The sequence below is a fragment of the Haliaeetus leucocephalus genome, unplaced genomic scaffold (assembly GCF_000737465.1).
Source record: "Haliaeetus leucocephalus isolate CR32 unplaced genomic scaffold, Haliaeetus_leucocephalus-4.0 Scaffold830, whole genome shotgun sequence".
NCBI lineage: Eukaryota > Metazoa > Chordata > Aves > Accipitriformes > Accipitridae > Haliaeetus > Haliaeetus leucocephalus.
Window position 1 is genome coordinate 4,739,167 of NW_010973266.1, and position 23,064 is coordinate 4,762,230.

The 23,064-nt window shown below is 41.5% G+C and overlaps 1 protein-coding gene across 1 annotated transcript in view; it reads left to right on the forward strand.

Annotated features, from left to right (window-relative positions):
• The first annotated feature begins 8,570 nt into the window (after positions 1-8,570).
• CPXM2 (carboxypeptidase X (M14 family), member 2) overlaps positions 8,571-23,064 on the forward strand; it is a 74,736-nt gene continuing 60,242 nt past the window's right edge. Inside the window, exon 1 of the mRNA XM_010581992.1 lies at positions 8,571-8,895. Within this exon, the coding sequence (XP_010580294.1) occupies positions 8,571-8,895 (325 nt within the window). The remainder of the gene's footprint in view (positions 8,896-23,064) is intronic.

Below are 23,064 nucleotides of genomic sequence, written 5' to 3' on the forward strand. Positions count from 1 at the left end.
GTGAAGGGAATTTATTTGCCATCTTGATTTTTCCATTCAGTTCAAATGAAAGCCATCGGGGATTCCAGCATCACTAGCGATGAGGACACTGCAGATGGACAGACAGCTGGGAAGACGAGCAAACAGACAACTTGGTGATAGTGCAACACAATGGGACAGGCGTTTCCAAAGACCCTACTAAATAAATTATCTTCCACGGGGCTTGAGGGAGTAAGCATGGAAAAATGATGGTTCTGTAACACCCTTGGCAGTTTGAACTCGTTGGAAATAATCCAGGTGTATAGGAAGGGTGTGACATTTTTGATATAATGAGTTTTCAGATGAGTGTTTGCAAGTGACTTCTACAATTTATAAAACTTCATGACCTCATATGACTGTAATCTCATTTAAAATACATGTAAAGTATCCTTAAAACCTAAAGCTGTCACTCAGCATTAAATAATCAAAATACCCAAGTGCATGATGGAGTTCTCTGGAGAGAGGAGCTAACTTTTCATTTGTCGTCATTTGCTGGCAAAGGGGCCTTTGGTAATGTTCCCTGCAAATGATCTGGAGCCTCTTGTGAATTTCTGCTGGGATTTTGTCCGAAGTTAATAAAATACGGATGATGAATGCATTTGAAAATGCTTGTTTATATTCAGAAAAAGCATCATATTTAATATGGCTTGAAATCACCTGTGAAACTAGATGGGAAAGATAATTACGGGGCAGTGTTACGCCTACATAAATATCAGGCCAACCTCAAGGCTCAGGTCTGCAGACATCCCATTCCCCAGGTTGCCAGCCTCGCAGGAGGTCTGCTGATCTCATTCCAAAACCACTGCCAACGTTCTGAGATTTCCCATGAATTGGAGCCCTGAGACTGCGGCCACTGAGAAGCAGAAAGGAGCGGTGAAACAGAATCACGAGTGTGAAGGCAGGTCTCGGTAGCAATATTTGCATTAAAATCTGGGAGGGTGACACCGAAGAATTGGGGAGCCTGCTTGACTATGATGACTTCACCATCTGGAGAAGCAACACGGTCCTTGCTCTGCCAGCCCTCCGGACTCAGCCTCCCCCGCAATGCGCCGCGGTCAACGCCGTACAACATCATGGCCAAAGAAGAGGAGGTCCAGCCCAAGGCAAACATGGAGGGACTGTGGGCAGGAAGAGAAGGTCATAAGCAATAACAGCACATAACAGCATCCTTAAAAATGCCAGGAGAATTTTGAAATCGCTTTGTACCAGTTTTGTTATCAATCCAGTTACAGCAGTAAAAAAGAAATAAGAAACCCACTTGTCTGGATACTGTTGCAAAGGAGACGGCAGTTTTTCTTACTATTAGTCACGAGTGATTTCCTTTAAAAAATATTATTATTATTGTTATTATCATTATTTCTGAGATGAGCCGTTTAAGTCCTGATGGATGCTTCTGGAAATTACTTCCTACTCAGCTGACAAGCTTATCTGGCCTCAAGTGAAGCCGAGGTATTTTACGTGTTTGCCATAACCAGTATGAAGCAAGCAAAACCAATCTGAACTGAACTATGGGGTATATTTGGCTAAGTTTCAATACTTCCAAAACTCAAATTCAGTAACCCAAATGTTGATGGTAGTCTTTACGATCTAACTCTGTTGAAGTAAATAATATCTCTAACAGTGTTGATGCCATTAATGGGTGGGATATAAAACCACACTGTGAGAAATAAACTCTGTCTTAGAGATCTTCTAGTTTAAACATACAAAGGGGATTAAAAAGGGAGATGCTGCTCTCTCAAAGGTCCCTTTCAAGCTAAGCTATTCTATGATTTTTGGAAACTAAATACTTAAGATAGATTTTAAAATGCAAGGCTATTTTCACCATCCTGCTTCCTTGGCAGAATTAGTGCCAAGGACCTATGTGGAAAAATATATTAGTGCATTTCAAACAGTCGGACATTTGTGACATGAGACGGCAAAAATTTCTCTGGAACTTTATAATTTATGTTATGCCACATATTAGTAAACATCTGCATAGTCTTAAAGCTTCACTGCATCTTTAGAGCCTATCACTTCACCTTTCAAACAGCTTTATCCAACATGCTGGCACAAGCCCTTTTTTAATGGCTGTAAGTCAAGTTCAAACAAGTTTATTACACAGCTGTGAAATTATATTGGCATATCCGGTAATGTAAGTCTGACATGAATCTTTGATGCCTTCTGTATGACAAGTGAAAACTCATTTCAGAGCTTTTCTTTCCCATAAATTCTTGCATTTTCACTGTTTTCATAAATGAATGCATTATGGAAGGTACTTCCAGCATATTGTCAAAAATATGTGATTATGAAGATAAGCAAAATCAGCTCTTCCCACCTTCAGACAAATACATTAGCTATAATAATGAAACTTCACTAAATTATATTGAATCTATTTGGAATTGGACATAAGCTATGAAAAGATGTAGTTATCATATGGAAGTATCACATTATGTATTTATTCACCCAAATGAATCACAGCCACGAATACTACTTGTATCTGAAAAGAACAATTCCTCACTGTTCTGTCTTTAAAATGCAATCCTTAAATACAGAAATTTTAAGGACTACTCTCTGGTGACGTTGCATTTGCCAGCTCCACTGCATTTAGCATGACAAAGACTACTACATTTATGTATCATCTTTAGTTCCCACCGGTCTTTTGTCCATGACTTCTCAGGCTACACACAGGCTGTGGATATTGAAGAAATCCCAGGAAAAATGGCCTTTAAGTAGGTTTCAGACAAACCTCGCATTGCATTTCCCTGCTGCTGCCTGGGATGTGTTAAACATACTGCTCACACTCCGCATGGCACATGTACAGCAATTTTGGTCCAGGAAATACCAGACTGAAATGTGAGAGTCATTCCTTTTTGAAATTCAAATGTTGGCAGGTAGGTGATGTCCATGGGAATTTGCTGGAAGTGACTGTTTTTCTACAAGTAAACTGAAAAGGACGTTCCAGCCCCACATCACCCGCAGCCTGGCTGCGTGCACAGCGGGGGCATTTTGTCCCATTTTCTCCGACTGTTCCATAAAACTACTGTCATGCAGTCATCTCTGTTGTCTTAATGCTGGCTCAGTCTTACAGTTAAAACGCACATAAAATTTGCCCATTTTTGAACAATGCAAAAAACCATTGACTAATGCAGACCTACAGTCTTTCAAATGCTGATAGATCAACCAAAAATAAATAGTATTAGGAAAAAAAGTATTATTAGTTCTCCTTTTTGTACTGCTAGCATTACAGATTTTTTAATCACAAGGCAGCCTCTTCAGTCCCTTTCCTAGTGATAATCCTGCTGGCTTTGATCCAGCAGCGGCTGCCAAATGCCAGGGCAATGTGTCGTCAACATAAAATCTTAGAGGCATTCTGGGACATGAAGAAATGTAGTTCCCATCATAAAAAAAAAACCCCCGACCTATTGCATTCTTCGCAAAAATGCCAGAAATTCTTTTCGGCTTTGTTTATGTCACTGGTTAATGTTGTCTTTCTTAAAATGCTGTTTCTTCTCCTCTGTTCAGCACGGAAGAAAAAAAGAAAACTCTGGAAAAGAGTACGTGAGATTTCTCATTTCTCCAGCTGAAACGGACTGATGCAGATGTATCTGATCTAAATATCCCTAAAAGATAATGATGATGGGTGCAGTGTCTGCTCCACATTCCAAGCATTTCTGCCACAAACTGATCCATCACCTAAGAGGATGACTTTGGGATGCTCAAAGCGTCAAAATCCCACAATTCCATTTCTTGCTAAGAAAAGGGTTCCTACAGCGAAAAGGATTTCATAGCACAAGGAAGTATAAGAGAACAAGGAACTTTTGTTTCCATGGCAATCTGAGCTCCTTCTTCAGACACAAGCACAAGGGCAATATGCTGAATGATTATCTGAAGGTCATGTTGTTCTTACGAGAGAAGTTAGAGAGAATACACTGGGCTAATTTCCCCAGTCAGGATGCATGCTGCATTTCTAACCAGTTAAAATAAGCAATTGCTAAAGGAAATAATTGCTTTCATTACTGTCATCTGTTTATTTCAAAATCTGTTTTCCTAAAGGAAACAGCAGCCCGCTTGTGAGGGAGGGGAGCATTAACTGGCTATTCTTTAGACTCACTCCTATTTTGTATCATTATTTGATATGGTCAAGACAGATGTTAAGATCCCGCATATTTTTGGCATCCCTCACCTGGTAAAATAATGACATTCCCTTTAAAGTCCAATGCCTCTTAATGAGTAAAATGTCTCCATATGAGAGCTTGTTTTTGTTTCCAGTCATTTTTGCAGTAAGAGCCACTCTTTCAAGGATCTACCTTACCAAAAAGTGCAAATAGGCTTTTAAATGCCTGGATACCCCAGGGATGCATGCCGTGTACGCAGGTAAGCAGAAGGACAGCTAGCTAGTATCTGTCTCTGTTACATATGTAAGAAACGGGCATCTAAGAGATGCATAAATGTTAAATGCAGTTTACTTTGTATTTCCTCATGTCAGTTTTAGGTTTCCATTTCCTCTGAGATGGTTTGACCTTGTTGACAGCAGGGGTAAATGCTTTATGCGGGAAAGAAAATGACTGTTTAAAAAGTGTAATTCTATTTTCCTGCTCCATTCTGTGCTCCATGATTTACTACAGATCTGAAGTACAAAGGAACAGACACTTTACTGGTGTTCGGAAGGAAAGTTATTTTTAGTGTTGTTTTGTTGCCAAGGCATATAGAAACCTTATGTGCTACCTCAGAAAGTTACCGTGGAATGGCAATGAAAGAGGGATGCCCATTTCTTCATCTTTTCTTTCCAACCATAAAGCTTTTCTCCAATTAAAAAATGATGCACGTATTCCAAAATAGAAGTTGCAGGAGTCACCAAGCAGTTTGAAGGCGAATTAAGCATAAACGTGCAATCATTGGTTGTGTAGTATAAATACAAATGAAGACCTTGAACTGGGAACATACAACTCTACCTCTCTTCAGTAAAAATGCATTCCTGAGTCTGAACTTCATAAAGCTGTGGTTGTTGACAACCAGATAGGGAAAACAAGTCTGCAGAGGTGGGAGGGGAAGAGCGCGACACGTAGAGCCCAGTTCTCCCAAACACAAACCACTAGTTCCACTAAAGCCATATATTGTCAAAATGGTATATGTGAAATAGAGCTGGGAAACACCATCTCAAGGCATAAGAAGGGCAGGAAAGGGTGGCTGGTGCGTGCCCTCCCACTGCTGGCACCTGAGCATCTCCAGTGTTGAGAAGCGTTAACTCAGCTTAGAGGGTAAACCATCACCTTTCAAATAAATGCTTCTTGGGAAGAGAGGGGGAAAGCCCTGCTCGTCTGCAGATAACAGCATGTTGTGTTTCACTTCAGCAGGACAAAGATTTAAAGCAAAGTGTAGAATGACTGGCATTGGTCCAAGAGGGGAGGATAATGCTAGTTACAGTTGTTCTACAAAAATATTAGTTTGCTTTATCTCCTTCCACATCGACTGCAAGTTATTAAAAGCTATTGTGATGCTTCACAGGCAAAACCAAGGAACAGCCCTTAGGCCAAAACCATCTGAGCCTTCAGTGAACTTAATGCTCCCGTGCCACTCTAAGAAGAAAAAACTTCTCCCTTCCTGTAAGTTGTATGTTGCTAGGATGCTGACAGAGAGAAAAAAATGGTAAAACCATCTTGTGGTGAGGAAGACCAAAATTCTGCCTAGAGACAGACTTTTGTGTGGTTCCAGCTGGCTGGATGCATGCACACCCCAAGAACAGAGGCGGGTCTGGAAGGAGCAGCGGCGCATCCATACCCATACCCACAGAAAGTATTAAAATTCAAGACAAAGAAATATAGGGGAGCTGGTTAGTGACCCAGGTCGAGACCCAGGAATAGATATTGATAGGTATGTTTGGGTGAATAAATCTTCCTTAAGGCAAGTACACACGGACAAAAAGAGAGTTATCTGCAGGAGGTGAAGGAGTGGGTATGGCACTGATTGAAGTTCTGCAAAGTCCTTACCCGCAGAAGTGGAGGTACAAGCAAACCTGCCGCTCCTCGAGTCCCTCTCTGTGTCCTGCTGGGTATGTCCTCGTGGCTGAAGCTCACCAAGCTTCTCTTCTGGCTCGGGTGTCCCCGGAGGCACGCTCGGGCATGGCCCACACAGTTGTCTCCTATATAGAAAAGGAGAGAAAATACGTGATGTTTACATACATGCGTTATTGAAAGGTACACGTGTAAAGTTGCCAAAAGCAAATAATGTAAACTTCCCCCAAATCGCATTCCTCGAGTCTTTGATTAATGTACACTTGACTCTCCATTTTATGAAAATACTTCTTCTTATGCTTGGAAATGTAAATACTCTTCTGTTCCTATGTATACTTCTTTGACAACTGCAATGAGTTAAATAATAATTTGCAGCTAAAACTCCTTTAGTTACTGAAAAAAATAGGTCATTAATGATGTCATGGAAAAGTCTATTTTTCTATTACTTCTCTAGGTATGTGAATGTCCACAATATTTGCAAAAGAGTGACTGTGCTGCAAATGGTAACAAAATTATATGTATTTTCTGTAGCTTGTGCTCTGCCCTCAGAAGTTAGGACCAAGGGAGGAGAGGACTGGATGGATACTTTGGAAAGGGAAAATAAAGTAAGAACATCTGTGAAATAGCTAAGATGGGATATCCAGGATATCCAGCCTGCCACTGAATACAGGGAACAAGCAGTCTGTTTCACACACCATATCCAGTGGGTCTTAGCTCCCACACTGCGCCCAGTCACTGCACACTCTGTGCCAAAGGTGACAAACCCATCTATTCCAGATAAAACTATCTGAAAAGTTTGATGGGAAGCCCTTTTTCATCAAATGAAATTTTAAAAAATATATCATTCAGTAAAGCAGTGAAAAAGCAAAGAATATTTTATTCTAATTTTAGAAAAAGAAAATTCCTATATTTAGAATAGATATTGCCATAGTTTCCAGATTTTTAAAAATGTAAAACTGAAGAACGAAAATGGAATTGCTAGTGAAAACATATTTTCATTTGTCTAAAAGGAAGGACAATGGACACAATATAATCACTAAATTGTTTTTGGGATAGTGACTAAGAAAGCAAGGATGATCATTAAATATATGGAACTGGATCACCCACAGTCTGGAAACCAAATATACCAAAAGATATAGATACTGAGATACGAAATTATGCTTATTATGGTATTAAAGTTATGAGAAACACACATGAAACACGATTGCAAAGGCAGAATAAAGAGTGGGGTAACAGATGTGATACTTTCTCCTAGCTGACTGGACAATGGCAAGAAATACAATACACATGGTGAAAATATAAGCTGGTATTTTCAACACGGCAGTAAGGATTCATATCTCATGTGAGCCAACTGCTGCACATTTCCTTCAGCACTGATGGTTATTTTAGGGGTATGAAAAAGATGAAAGATAAGATTTTATTCTCAGACAAATTGATTCCATTAACGACACTGGGTTACATGTGTGCAGCTGCTAGCACAATATGTCCTAATCTGTTTTGAAGATGTTTCAGAGAGAACAAAAGTCAGGATCGTTCCAACAAAGAGTGAGAAAAAGGGCCACTGATGAAACATGTCCTTCCTGGTTTTCAGCTGGGCTGAATCCAGGGAGCTCCCATATACCCTAGGAGAAGCATCTTGTAAATTGGCACATGCAGTGCATTGAGTTATATTAGTTACATATAACATATATATAAAAAAATGATTAGCATAAGTTATACATAAACTATACTTAAGTTTTTTATATATATAAACTAATATTAACAAAGAGGGCTGACATCAGTGCTGGCGAGGGATCCTCCATTTGTAAAAGGTAAAAAAAAAAAAAAAAAGAAAAAGAAAAACATGAAAGGGAATATAGCACAACGTCTATGGAATGAGGATTATTTGCCACAGACCCACATCACAAGTATCTTCATGCATGCCCAGGGTCAAAGTACAGGCAGATCAACCCTGCCAGCCGCAGGCAGGGTTCATTCCCAGCTCCGTGTGCCCACCCCCATCTGCACAGCATCTCCTGGGGGAGGGAAACACTTTTGTACACAGGCTGGGAGGCAAAGGCTGGCTGCCAAGTTTACTTTTCTTTGAATAAATGCTCTCTTGGATCAGCTGCGTGCGGGAAGACTAAAGGAAGTGTTAGGGGATTTAGCTGAAACTGTCTCGTAACTCTGTTTTTGGGGGGAGAAAGCGGCAACGACAGCAACAAAAAAAAAAAAAAAAAAAAAAAGGCAGGAGAGGAAAAGCAGCAAGCTAACCGTGCTGGAGATCCCACCTGCCAAACGCCGGCGGAGCAGAGCGCTTGTCCGTCTGTCTGGCTGGTGAGCCCGACGATCACATGCATCCCCGTCCTGCCCCCTCCCTCCGCAGCCCTCCATCCCGCTGCGCTCCTCGCAACTTTTGCAAAACTAGCCCAAAGCGGAGGCATTTTTCGCAGGCAGGCTCCTTCAGCCCTCTGCGTCTTCTGGAGGGGGGGGGAATCGCCAGCTGCCAAGGCTCTCTGTTTTCCCTGTTTCCAAATAAAGTTCTGGGACTCGCGGAGGAGATTTCTGCAAAAGTGAACGATAATGATTGCCCTTAGCAAGAAAGGCTCATGTTCTCAACTCTGCCTCGCTCTCTGCGCCTTTGGGCTGGCATTGCTGGGAGATGTGTCCCGGGCTGTCCCCATGGACGATCAGGATTATTACCTGCAGGAGATTAGCAACAGGGATCATTATTATTCCTTTCCGTATCCCGGTGAAGAGTTTTTTCCTTTCACGGAGCAACCTGGAGAGGAAGGACCTATCCGTGCTGCAGCGACAGAGGAGCACCCAGGGTTCAAACCGAGCAGGAAAGAGTTAAAACCGAAGAAAAGCAACAAAAAAGGAAAAACCCTTCTTGAAACTCCACCAGGTAACTTTCCACCTCCTCCTCCAGAGCGTGGAGTCTGCTGAATCTCATGCTGACTGTGACTTTTAACATTAATGACTATCCAGTTAATGGCAGTCTTGGTAATAATAACAATAAATGTGCTCGTGGTGATGCTGATGACAACACATTTATTTTTAATATCCCACAGAACAGAGCTACAGAACTTTTGTGGGGTTTTTAACCCTTTCCTCATCAAGTAAAGAGGTTTCAGAGTGGTAATGGATTATTTATGCTGCACTCTAGCTAGTGTAGGGACTTTTCCTTCTTAATTGCACTTGACAACTGGCTTGCTGTTAAAGCTGCTGTTCTCTAAGGAAAAGAAGAGAGGCAGATTCTGTAGTAAAAGCTGATTGTATATGGTAACACCCTACTTTATCCCTTGTCATTTTAGTCTGAGAGGTTCCTGAATTAATTTTACTTATAAACCTGTGAATTTCTTTGAGATGTCACTTTAAAGCACCAGAGGAAGATACGTAAACAAAGATCTTCCTGTAAAAGACTAAGCCATAACAAGCTCAATTTGATTATTGACTTCTAAAATAAAGAAATTACACAGCAACAAAAATGCCTTATAATAAAAAAGGCCATCCTTTATTCCATTTTCTATTTTCTGCATTTGATTAGATGAAAATATGCAGCTATTAAAGTCTGCAGAATCTTGATCAGCTTTTCCCATTGCACCACCTTGAAAGAAGAGTATTTTCTTTCTGCGTTTTCTGAATGTACAGTAGGTACTTTGCTGGTTTGGGACACTTTGGAGTGAGTTTGGCCCACGTGATGAACTTCAGAGTTTTAAAATTTGGGGCCAAATCCCCCTCCCCTACAGGTGAACTCCCCTTTACTTCAGAAGGAAACTTGTAACATTAGCTGCTTGAGCATAGGGCACGAAGTTTGCAATTTAGAGCCATTAATACCTGCAGTACAGCAAAACAGAGGATCAAGGGTTGTAGAGTGACATTAACTTTTCCCTGTTACATCTAGCAGATAATAAAGAAAATATTTTCAATTTAATGTTAACACTAACAGAAATTAATTAGCCTTTGATTAGCAAAGATATGAGCGTTTATAATAATTAATAGTGATAAGAAAATACCATTTCTGAAATCTGGAAAACTGTTTGTGGGGCAGCCAGTTTGGATTGCCCGTGTAACTCAAGGCTGAAATCACGGATGACAGCAAATACACCTTGTCTGAGGGAGCAGAGACACGAGACTTCTGTGCCCGTGGCTCCCTCGGGGACCAGCAGCTTCCCAAGCACACGGCACTGCCTGGACTGTCTCAAGGACTGGCTTATTAGGTTTATTATCTAACCATGGGCAACGCAGGGGTTTTAAAGCTACCTAATTAAGTACCAGGCTTCTTCATTGTGATGGAGACAATAGTTTTCCAGGCTGTAGTGGGATGTTCTGCAGTTCAGCTCTGCTTTCACCTTCCCCGTTGACTTTTTCCCCAATTTCCCCAGCACCACCATTTCAGACATACTCTGCCAAACACGGAGCACCATGACAGCAGAGGATGGCATCCAATCTGTGAGGGCAATGTTCATTTCTCTTTATGGACAAGCGTATTCCTTGTTCCCCACCCGCTGCACCGAGCACCTTACAGGTGCAGAGAAGGCAGCAGCTGTACAAATAATTACCTCCATCATTATGGAACACTCATCCCTCCCAAACCTGGTTTGGTTCCTGCACCGTAGGGATAGCAGTACAAAATTCAGACTATATTACACTGCTGACCTACTAGGGGAGCATACTGAGGTTTTATGGGTAGTCTGAATTTGGTCATTTCCTAAGAATGTTTGATTTTACCAAGGGAATCACATTCATTTTTCTGTATAGGGAATGATGGAATTAGAAAAGGATAAAAAGACCTCCCCAAACCTTCCGCAGAAAACACTCCATTGTGCGCCAACCAGTTGACTTGTGCAAGTTTCATCTCCTGATTTACTGCATTTTACCTTCCACCCTACCTGACTTTCTGAGTCCAAGCAGTCATTTTATTTCTGCAGTCAGGTGAGATCCTTCCTCATCCTCCTCCTCTTCTTCCACATGGCCAAGCGCAAGATGAAGGGGAGCACGGGAGAGGCTCGTGATGTCCCACCAAAAGCAGCTGGAAATAACTCAGTCCTTGCTGCCACAGCAGGCACGTGTTCTTTTGGCACAGCTGAGCTACCAAGCTCAAAGCTTTCACCAGCCATGTGCAAGAAGAGGTTATAAAGCCTATGAGCTTTTAAAAAAAATAGCCAGAGGTACAACAAACAACCGATCCCCTCCACCAAGCTTTCGCTCCTTGCTCCAGCGCATGGAGGCTTGACACCAACTCGACAAACTGGCTGTTAGACTTACTTTAATATGGGAAAATGCGGTGTATTTCCTCAGGAGCAGCTGAACTATTTTAACTGAAATAGCCATAATAAGCCCTAACGCAAACGCCCAGCAAAGAGAATGGTTACCATTTGTTAAAGATCTAAGTGAAAACAGGAGGTTTTTAGCAGGAAGTGTCAGGCAATTTTAACTGCAGACAATGTTAAAAGTTCTGGCTATAATATTTGAAATTTCTCCTTTCTCCTCTCCCAAAGGCGGGCAAGGGCCGGGTCCTGCCGATGCAGTGACTCCAATGCTCAGTGCCATGTCACCGTGTCACCAGGGCTTGGTCTGAAATGAACATCTGACAAACTGGCCCCTCACAGTGGTGCCTAAATAATAATACCTACCTATAATTTCTCACAGTTGGCCTGTTAAGAGGATGACTAGAAATAATAATAGCAGTTCCCAAACAGATATCCATGAATAGTAACTATAAATCTGGCTGTGTAAATAAATGTGTTGTGTCTATATGTATACATTTATGTGTTTATACATATATCTGGAAGTGGAATTGATTTATTGGACATGCAGTAAATACAAAAATTTGCTTTTTGTGAGGCTCACTGGCAGCCGGGGCATGTGGGATTAATTAGTTGTAACAAACAATAGTCTGGCTGGGAGCTGGGATGAAGAGAGCGGAGGAACGGGAATGTGTGATCTGCCCTTTGGCTGAGCAGCTGGTACTGATCAGCCCTAGCTTTGAATCAAAGTTGCAATCAAATATAGCAGTCTGAAGGACACGGCACATAACAGATGACACAGGCTCAATTTATTTAAGCTAATTCCTGAAGGTGGTGAGAATATAGATATTTTCAATCTGTGAAATATTGATGTAGAGAGAAAGCCTATTGATGCCCGTCGGGTTGCAATGTGTTGGCATTTTTTTAAAGTATTATTAGAATCAATATTTGCAAATACTCGATTCAGATTACAGTTAAAAATATCAGCCTGCCTCCTTGCCCTTTAAATGACTCATAAATGAAGTGGTACTAGGTCATCCTTGGAAGGTAAACAGTTGGATTGACAGTTTCTGTATATACATGTTTCCATTTTCTAATTCCATCCTTGTTTGTTTAGGCCACTATCCAAAGCCCATTCAAATCAGTGGAAAGCGTCTTGTTAATGTCAATGTTTTTCTTTTATGAGGCCTTTAATAGAGTTTAATGTATGCCGTCTCAGCTACCATCTGTGGGGCAGATTCCTACAGATGGTTTGGGGGTCTGTCTGCATACAGGCAAAAATTCATCACGGCGAGGTTTATGGGGCTGAAGTCCCCACGAACACTGCTCAGTGTCGCACATCGCTCTGGGTCGTGACTCAATAGTTCCCATCGTCAATCCTATTGCACCCAAACCCGCCACAATTAAATCTGTAATTTTGATTTGATTTACAAAACTTGTACTTGTTATAGTAGTTCTTGTTCTGGCCATACCTCAGTTCTGACTGCCTCTAGAAAATAAAGGAGTAACGTTTATTTATATGGCAGGGCTCAGAATGGGATTCTAGTGCACATCTATTTTGTATTTCACAGGTCCTCCTGTGTTGGATATCTGCGCAATCCAACATGTGCGTGTGTGTAGTAATCATGATTTCTTTTGCCTTGTCTTATCTGTTGCTTTCCCCAGGCTTGATGAAACTCTTCAGCTGCATCACTGTTTACTTGCCCCATATTTGTTTATTTTTGTGTAATGTTGCCACCTGTTCAACAGTGTAATTCTTAAGGGTTTTGGCTTGTTAGGTTTTTTTAATTTATGTAGTGCATAGGAATCTCTCGGATGGGTCAAGATCTCAGTGGACCTCATGTCTGAGGAGGAATCAGCAAGGGAAGGCAAAAAGGAGGTAAAAGGCCAATGCAAGCAACCATGAAAATTATCTTGCAGAAAGAATTTGAATGTATAAAAATAGGCTGATAGTACATTAATTGAGGCATTTATCAAGATATGAGATAATGAAGGCTTGGAGACAGATCAGTGAGTGAATGACGAGGAAAAGCTGAATCAGAGAGATGTCATTCAGGAAAAACTGGAAAGTTTTTGGTGCAAAATGGCGATGAAGACCTGAAGCGGGTGTGAAGTTAAAAACATGACAAGTTTATGGTGTTACTGGCATTTGAATGGTGAATTTGTTCCTAGGAAGAAGATCTGACAGAGTAGTATGTAAGGCATTGAACTGATAGCTGAAAGCACTTAAGAAGGGGTCACCAAGATACACCAGGTTTCCAGCCAGAACAGAAGGAAAAAAAGAAGGAAAAGGTAGCCTGTGAATCAGCATTGCTTGCCAAAATTGTGGGTTTGGATGGGATTAGCTAGAGCAAAGATGGGAAAGTCTGAAAACAGGCAGGCTGAAGGCGTACCTAGAGTGAGGAGGAAGTCTAGGAGCAAAGAGAGTCACCAAAGTCAAAGTTTTCTAAAGACATTTGAAGTCCAGCGTATTGAACTTTGCTGGCACGTTGAAGACGGGGTAACGCTTCAGAGCTCTGGCTGGGAGAAAAAGTCATTAGAAACGTTGGCAAGGTGCCTTTGAGCGGAACGCAAGGGCCGAAAACCAGACGGGGCGGGCGACCGGCGTGGGTCTGGCAGGGAGCAGAGCCGGCGGTGGCTTTCGGCAGCGCGTCGGGGAGCTTAGAGGGAAAGGTGTGAAGGGAGGTGGGGTGGGAGCTGGAAATACAGAAGAGATTTGGGGGCGACGGGAAACAGGCTTTTGGCTTAGGGAACCGAATCGGAGGGTGAAGCGAAGGTTGGGGGATGACTGTGTACATAGGCTGGTATTTAAGCGGAGGCTGTTCAGTGATAAATGACTCTTGTAGGAACTGGGAAGAAATAAGCCCAGGATTATCCACGTGCTGGGTAATTACCAGTGCTGCTGTTTTCTAGCCCACTGGTATCCCCTCTCCTAAACCTTGTAGCTGGCTTCCATTCCTGAGAAGCCCAGAGAAAGTGGAGCACTCCTGTGACCTAGACTGTAGATTGTAATTTTAAAGCTTTTGCTTAAAACTTCTTATACTAGCAACTTTTAAGAATGAACTCATTGGCCCTAGGTGCATATCCCATGAATTTTAATATGACCTGTATCACATCCTAAATGCCAGATGTGACAAGCAAAGATGAAAACCTGTGGCTTTTAATGAGCTTTCTTTCATCTACCAGCTTCTATTTTCTCCTTAGCACTTCTACAAATATGTAGAATAATGAAATGTAACATAGCCATTCCATTTAAGAGCCCGTCCTTTAAAGAATGTCACAACAAAAGAGGACAAAGGATGACTAAGAATGAATAATGAGCAATGCCCTCAAAACTGGCCAAACCTTTTTGATTAGCATCTTTCCTTACCCATGGCTTCAATGAATAATGTAACATGAAGAAAAAGAAAAAAAAAACAGAATAAACACATTTGATTATGCTAGGGAAAACCGTTTTCTATGATAATTCTCCCAACAGCCTTCTCTGAATTCAAACTAATTTTTAAGGTGAGAAAAATACCTCTTTAAAAAGGGGATGGTTTCACTGAACAGATTTTAATAGTATGAATCTGAGTCTAGACTTGTTCCTGAAATGCCAGCATATCACGGGTCACTCATTATTTGAATTCATTCTTGGTTTTTAATGTTATTCTCTGTTCAGTGAGCTGGCTAGACAGGTCAATCCCATGGTTCACAATCAAATTTCATTTATTTCTTTTGGGTTTGGAATGAAGACTTCTGTCAGCTATGTGAACTTAGAATCTGTCGAAAAGATGAAGTAGTGGAAGTGGAAGGTATGGTGCAGAAGAAGTAATTTCTTGAATTTTCAATGTCTGAGCCTTTTTATTCCTGGGATTTTTGAATCTTGCCCAATTCACTGTCTATGTAAAAAGCAGAATACCAAAAGATTTGTTGTCTGTGTACAGAGCTGATTATCATATTCACACATAGTCGTTGCTTGTGCTTGTATTGTTATTATGCAAAGGATGCATTAGATCTCATCTTCTTGTCAGGCTTCTGGTGAGGTTATGTCTTGTGGTACTGCTTGTTTTATAAAAGCAAGACTTTTTGAAATGAACATATAAATATGTGCCTTTAACACTAGGTTTTGGGGTACTTGAGGAAAACAGGAACAAGCAAAGCTCTGATGTAGCCAAAATTATTTGCCTTTTAATATCCAGTGATTAGACATGCAAAACGCTCCATAAACTTTACTCACCTCAAACAAGCATTCACCAGTAGAAAACAGAGGTGATGGGAATGATCACTCATGTTAGAAACAGACAATCGCCTTTAATCTTTCTGTCCCTGGGAGCTACCTGAATGGACAGTTTAGCCCTATTTAATTCAATAGGCCATGAATCAAAGAGAGCATTTGAGTTTCCTTCATTTTCGCATGGGATTTCATTCAGGGGTGGTCGTGGCCATCGTATCTGTGCAGTTACATCTCCAGTGTACAAGTTACTTCTCAGTAACCTGCCTGAACACACTATCCATCCCCAGACAAGAATAAAGTGCATGGAAAATGGAAATAAGACTGTTTAGAGGGCACTGTGGCCAGCCCCAAGATGGGTCTCTAACACTGCTGCTGGCTGATTATTTTCCTGATGGGGACATCTTTTCCCGAGCCACAGGTGATGCTGGTCACTGAGCACATCTACCTCTTTCAGGGACCAGCCTTGCTTCTCTGGAAGCCTTTCTCTGGCTATTTCTGTTGACTTCAAAAGGTGTTTGGTGGGGTGTTTACATTTCTGATCAAGTAATGAAAAACACCTACATTAAATCGTTAGTAAAACACACGGCAATGTTAATTCACTACTTCTGATGCAAGCAGGTTTCTAATTTCCTTGTAGCACAGCCAAAGGAACACTTGTGATGCCATTCCCCTGTGGTTTTATCATCCCGGTGTGGGGAAGAACAGGGTCCTCGGGGTGTCTGCTGTGAGCTGGAAGGGATGGAGCACTATCAGAGAGGAGCAAGGCATTTTATTCTTCATGCAGTCACCAGGCAGTGCTAAATCAACTTGACAAGTGTAAAAGGAAAACTGTTTCTCTTTTCTACCCATAGCTAAAAATGGCAACAAAAAAAAGGTGAGAAAAACTAGAGGGGGAATGAAGAGATGCCAGATGGTGACTCAGAGAGTCAGAGTGCCTATGAAGACATCAGAGGAAGTATGTGGGGATCATTTAAAGCATCTTTAGAGTACTCGGGTTTAGCTGTTAATCTCTCTAGCCCTGTTTGAATTAAATTACAAAGGGTAGTCTGGTGAGTCTGCTGGTAGATATCTAAGTCCCCTTTTGGACATAAAATACTTCTCTTGTGGTGGGTAACATACTGGCATTGGCAAGCTGGTATGTTACTATAGGTTAAACGGAGATGAGAAAAGATAAAGGTTTTCATTCCTTATTTCCACAGCAATCTACATCATTTTTCTAAAGAAAAAGAGGCTTAAAAGTGACTTTCTGATTCTGGAGGGGTGTTTAAAGGAGCTATCTTATAAACGGGAATCAGGCCCAATACACTGTAGAGTGCATTTTACAAGAATGTCTGGTAAAAAATTATGAGCTACTACTACTATGTCAGAGCTGGAGAAACACATTTTACTCTTCGGTTAGGAAGAGTGAATGATTTCCTATTCCGACACATGAGTGAGCCCCAAACCTGCACTGCATGGTCTGTGTGGGGCTGTGTCACAGTGTGTCTGCTGGGATTTGATATTGTAGAAAATAGCAAAAAAGCTGGCGAGCTTTTGGACCATAGTGACTTCCAGTAATTATGGCTCATGGGTGAAGTTGAGTATCTGATTTAGTAGTGGAAGCACCCAGATATAGGATTAATATTCTGTTTACTTGTGGTTATTTACAGTATGGGAATCCTCTAAATGTACAGGTCTGTAAATAATAGTTAATGATATAGTTCTGCTCCTGCTTTAACACAAGAATTAACAGGATGTTGTATCTGCAAAAGCTCTGCTGCATGGAACAGTCCAAACAAGGAATGTAAGAAAAGCTGTTGTATACGTAAGTTAAACATAGTTCATGTACTGGCAGCTTAGATCTCTTTTTACTTCTTTCTGCTTCACAATGTACCTACTCTGTAGTTTCTAGCTGCCGACATAGAAAATATAACTTTCAAAATGAATAGTGAACCTGATTAATGGAGCTCTCTCTTTTTTTTTTGATTAATCACTTATAGATCTATTTTGTGTTTTATCTTTTTTTTTTTTTTTTTTAATGAATTGCCTGACAGAATTCTTACATGACTTGGGCTGCTTGTGAATTATGCGAGGTATGTACCTGGCAATAGCATTCTCTATAATCAACATGATTCCCAAGGACCAAGTTCAACTAACAATGCAATTTAGAACTTCATGAAGTCTATATTAAAGGATTACGTGCATTTTTATAGTTATAAATTTCTAAAAATATGGGAGTTTGGAAAGAGTGTTGTGCTTGACAACAGATCGCAATCTAAGAAAGCTCCTGTCCTTAGAAATATAGCCACAGGTAGTGATTGTTTTGGTGATAGTGATGGAAACTGTAGTCAATATTTCTCTATTTCATTCATTGAAAGCTAATACAAATGCCATAATAATCACCTCCATTCAGGAGACATGGACAGGCAAATGCTCAGTTTTGAATCCTAGTACATGGACAGGACTTCACTACCCAGAAAGAGACACTACTAGATACGATAGGTACAGCGCTCACCTGTGCTGTATTGAGACTCAATTGGCTTCAGCACCAGAGTCCTGTATTCAGGTGGTTCTTCTTTCTTTTGGACCTCAATGACTCATCCAGGCAATGGCCAACAGAGCTTCCTAAATCTGATTTGCTTGCTTAGATTACGGGGCTTAAGCGCTTCCTGTAGCTGATTTCTTCCTCACACTCCCACATTTCACAGATTTAGCAGTTTTCTTGTCATTTCCCTTCTTTTTTGCTCTACAGGATTGATCCTCCTGGCTGGGATCTAAAAGGGAACCTGAGGTGGAGCCCCAAATGTCCCTGCTCCCAGAGTTTTCTTTGGCCTGTGGAGGGGCTCAGGAGGTCTGCAGTCTCCGTTGCCCCCAGATTTGCCTTTTACCTGTTTCCTCCTATGAACTTCAGAAAGCAAAACAGTTTCCCGTATCAAGGGGAGTTATGTTTGACAAGAGAGCACAGAGTCAGGCCAAGTATCTCCTTCCTCTAACACATCTAAGATTTACTGTAAACTGCCCGAGCACATTAATCATTGGGGTGCGCTGGGAGATGGTGTTTGCAATAGGAGCAACTGAAAACCATCTTTCTCATTCTTTCCCAGAAATTAGAGTATTTTTATGTTCGCCTCTTCAGAGATACAGTGTTTTATGGTGACAGGTTTATGGCTCCTCTCTACTTTCAGGGTCCTCCTAAAACATCTGTCAAATGAAGAGAGAAGTTCAAAGTATCTTAGAAGAGCTGATCTCGAATCTGGATGTAAGCACTCCCTACCACCACCATTACAACCACCCGTTATGCCAGATTTGGCTTTAACACACTCTTTTTTTCCCCCCATACACATGAGAGAGGATGTCCGAACATAGGACCAGATTTCAACCCTCCCAAAGATTTTTTTACTGACTTAGAACACAAACTTCAGTTTCAGCCAAACAGCCTTTCATATGTGATTGCCTAAAAGTAGAACTTAAAACTTCAGCCTTTGACAACATGATTTTTCTCTTTTCCCCCTTAATTTCTTATGTACTGAGAAGTTACAGAAAACATTTCAGAACTAGAATTATATTTGCCATCATGAGCTGGATGGCAAGTGCCCTACCCCAAAGGCTAGACCCAGTTTTATCCCACAGAGTATTTAAACTGCACTTTCTTTACGCACTTTAAATTCCAAGGAACAATTCCATCGAGAACTTTGCCAGAAGTATCTCTGGGTTATATATGGCCTGTACACATGGCTGGAGGGAAGGCTGGAATTTCCCATAATAACTCTGGACTCGGATCTCTCCGGGATGCAGGTGGCCCAACAGCATGGGGACATGCCCCAGTCTTCAGTGCATGTCACCGGAGCAGGAGGCTTCCCCTAAGGTGAGGCAATAGCTCTTACACTGCTGGTGAATAGAGGGCTGAGGAGAGGAGAGGATGAGTAGCCAGGGCTGGTCATAGCCAAGGTCCAGCACACAACCCGGCTAAGACAAAGAGAAAAACGTCTTACAGCTCTTTTGGCAGATATTTTTTTCCTCAGGCTCCTCTGGATGGGTTTGGATCCCAGCAGAGGACAGTTATCCAAAATTTTGCAGGCTGCTCAGATGAGTGTCTCAAATCTGGTCCAGTTCCTTTGCATCAGGTATTTCATTAGATAAATACAAGTGACAAAAAGGACCCCCCAAAAATCTTGTTTCCATCTTGTAGTGCAACAGATGATTGGGGGATCATATATAGAGGCAGAAAGTTGAGTCTTCTTCCAAAGACCTTTGAAAATGCTGACAAGGTGAGCCCAGGTACTGCAGAGGCCCAGAGATGGGTGCGATGCATGAGGCTCAGAGAAAAAAATGGATAAATTCCTCAGTTGCCAAACTTGCAGCCCAGGAGGAATGAGCATTGAGGTATCTAGTCACTGAAATCACAACGTGCAGCATCTGCTCTCTGCCTGAATGACTGAATTCTTTATTTAAAAAGAGAAGAAAATATGAGGCGTAATACACTCTTGATCCAATTTTTCTGCAAAACTACTGCTTATTGCTTAGGATCTGAAAACCCTTCTACAAAAAAAAGAGTGATGTCTGTTCGCAAGCAATAGTTTAAGTCCACAATGAACAAAGAGCAAAGCTCTCAACAGCTTCTTAAAGCATTCAGTGTTATTTTAAACTACTAAATGAAAAGGGGGGGGGGAAGTCTTGCAGGTCTACTTTCTAAATAATCCAAATCATGATGAAGGCCAGTAGCATGTGGAATACAAAATATTGCAGACACATCTGAATTGTTTGATATTGCTAATATGCAAACAGCAAATATGTACTTGGTTTTTTTGATGCTTGAATGATAGTCAAATGGTGACCATACATGTAGAGTCCCTACACTCTTACAAGAGGAATAGAATGGGAAACTTTTCAAAGTTTGATAAAAAAATGCTAGTATGGAGTTATGGAGATATAATGCCACAGAGCTATTTGAAGAAGTGGAGAGAAGATAAGACAGAGCTATTACTCTGCAAAACCATTCCATATTTCTGTTCATTAATCCTGAATCAGATTTTTTTCCTCCCAATTAGCAAGTTGAAAAATGGGGGCGGGGGGGCGGGGGGCTATGCTCAGGGAAGCTTTCCTCAAAGCTTTCTCTATTCCACAGCTTTTCAAGTGCAGAATACCTATACTTAGTAAATACTTCCAGCTCCTGTGGGTGGGAAGGAGGATGGGCTCTCCAAGGCAGCAGCTGAGTTAATAAGTCCCAAATCACAGCCCGCACTTTTCACATTAGCACATTCATGTTTTGCAGAGGAGACGAGGATTCTCTTGGTGACAACATGGGCTGTTGCTAGCATGACACTTTTCTGCAGGGATAGGATGTCAAACTTCACTGGGGAAGTAGTATAAATTAGGGTTTTTCTGAATGCTTTCCTGAGCAGCCCTCACTGGGTCCACAAGCTGGTAAATGCATTGCCTTCAGTTTAGATCTTTGGGCTTTCAGCCTTGAGCAAGTAGACGTGCGTGCATGCCATTTTAAACTCACTAATAACTCACGTTTCATATCATTTGAAGCTTCTGACACACTTAGCTTTGAATCAGTGAAGCCTTCTATGGGCTAAATGTTTATCCTGTGATTATGAGCCTTTGCTGGACCAGGGCTAAATTGTTAAACAAAGCAGAAGGGATGTTTAGACAGAATGGATTTGGGGAATCTTTTGCGGGCGGCATAAAGCTGCAAGATCGTAGGAAGCTGGACTAGGGAAGAAGGACCTCTGAACACTCAGTCATTTGAGTTGGAGAGGTGCCTACCCTTTGGGATATTTGTCTGAACCTTGCGTGAACTGTTTCAGCTCCTCTGCTGAAGCATGGAGCTGGAGCTTCATTACAGCTTCCCTGCCAAACCTCCAGTTCTTCCCTCCGGTCAGCTCAGAAATATCGACAGCCATGTCTTTCTCATGGTATTTTTAGCATTTCTCTTTCTGCAGGCAGGAAGCTCAGAGGCTTGTGAAAATGCTGAGTGCTCAAAATTTAAAAGATATTAACCGAGCTTTTAAAACCACAGAATCCTGGTGCTAGCTTGGGCTTGAGGCATTTTTTTGGTGGTGGCGGTGGTGGTTTAGTTCCCTAAATTGGCTTTTCTGTGACAGCTTGAGGGCAGGCAGAGAGGGGGAAGTAAAATGGAGGGACTACAGTATGTGCGAAGTGCCATCTTCACAATGGACATGTGAAAGCTAAAAAGTCATCTGGAAGCTGCAATCCTTTAGGAAGATGAGCAAAAGCTCATGGGAAGCACAGCTGGTGAAATGTGGGAAAGGGAGAGTGCATGTGTGTATCCTGAGCTCCTTAAAAATCATGCCTTTTACAGAAATTACTTTAGGGAATAATTAATTGCCTTTGCAAGCTGGGTTCTGTCCTTAGATTTCTTCATCCATGATGCATTTTCCAGCGGGATTCCTGTGCTGCCCTGAGGTTTGTGTCCCCACAGTGAGCCCAAATGCCAGTCAGAGACCTGTTCCCAGGCGAAGCATCCCTCCTGCACCCCCCCTTGCACCCCAGCGATTCCACTCCTCTGCTCTTTACGTTTTCCCCCTTTTTTTTTTTTTTTAAATGAGGGTAGCCACATTTCAATCCATGCCTGGATTTGATTTTCTCATATCTTCGAGATTTAATTGTTTCTTGAAGTTTTACTTCCTGTTGCTTTGATCTCTTAAACACTCTGCTTTCAGGGTGCTTCTCAAGGGTGCAACAGCTTGGACGTAGGGTGCTTTAAAGGAAAGAAGAAAGCTCTGTTATAGGAATTCCTAAATCTTTTGCTTTTCAGAACTTCTGGGTATATCTGAAGAACCTCTGGTTATTTTCTGTGTGCACTTGGCCAATTTTTCATCCGTTCGCGGAAACAGTTTTCCACCATTTGGGACTTTAAATGTATTAGCCACTTCTGACTTTTTAGTACTGTTTTAGAGCTGTGCTTGAATCAACCATGCAATTAAAGAAACAAGTTCATCAAAAAGAATAACTGAGAAGCAAACAAACCAACTAAACTTTTTTTTTTTCTTCTACTGTGCTCTAGAAAATACAAACTGATTCCTTTTTCAGGGTTAGAAAGGAGCACAAAGTTTGAGTTCAGGTTAATTGTAACCACACAACTTTCTTCTGAAACCATTGAGCAATAGCTCCAGGCACTACGGTGACTTCTATGCTTTACGAGAAGTGTTTGTTCTTATTCATTCCTCTTATTATTTCATATGAAATAATAACAACAGATGTGATGTTAGGGGAAAAAAAAAAGTATAAATGTCTAAACTCACTGCTAGAGCAGACACACCAGGTCTCCATAAAACTGAGACTTACACTTTATAAAAGGTTTTAAAACCAAGTTGGATTGATTTTAGGTATTTCCTGTCACAGGCTCTCTATATAGGACGAGTATTTAGCCCAGATGTGCAACCTGGAGGAGGGCTGGGCAGCAAGTGAGACCAGGCTGTGCAGGGTAACGACTCAGAAATAAACTCTGAGGCTTAAACAGTCGCTCCCACCTCCTTAGTGATCCTTCCTCGTAGTGGGCAGCACATTTACTGCTGCTAGAGGAGCAGGGATATTAATTTCAAGGGTTTATAAGCAGAGCTGGGTGCTGGGGTATGACAGTTGGCTTGGCAATCTCTGCTGA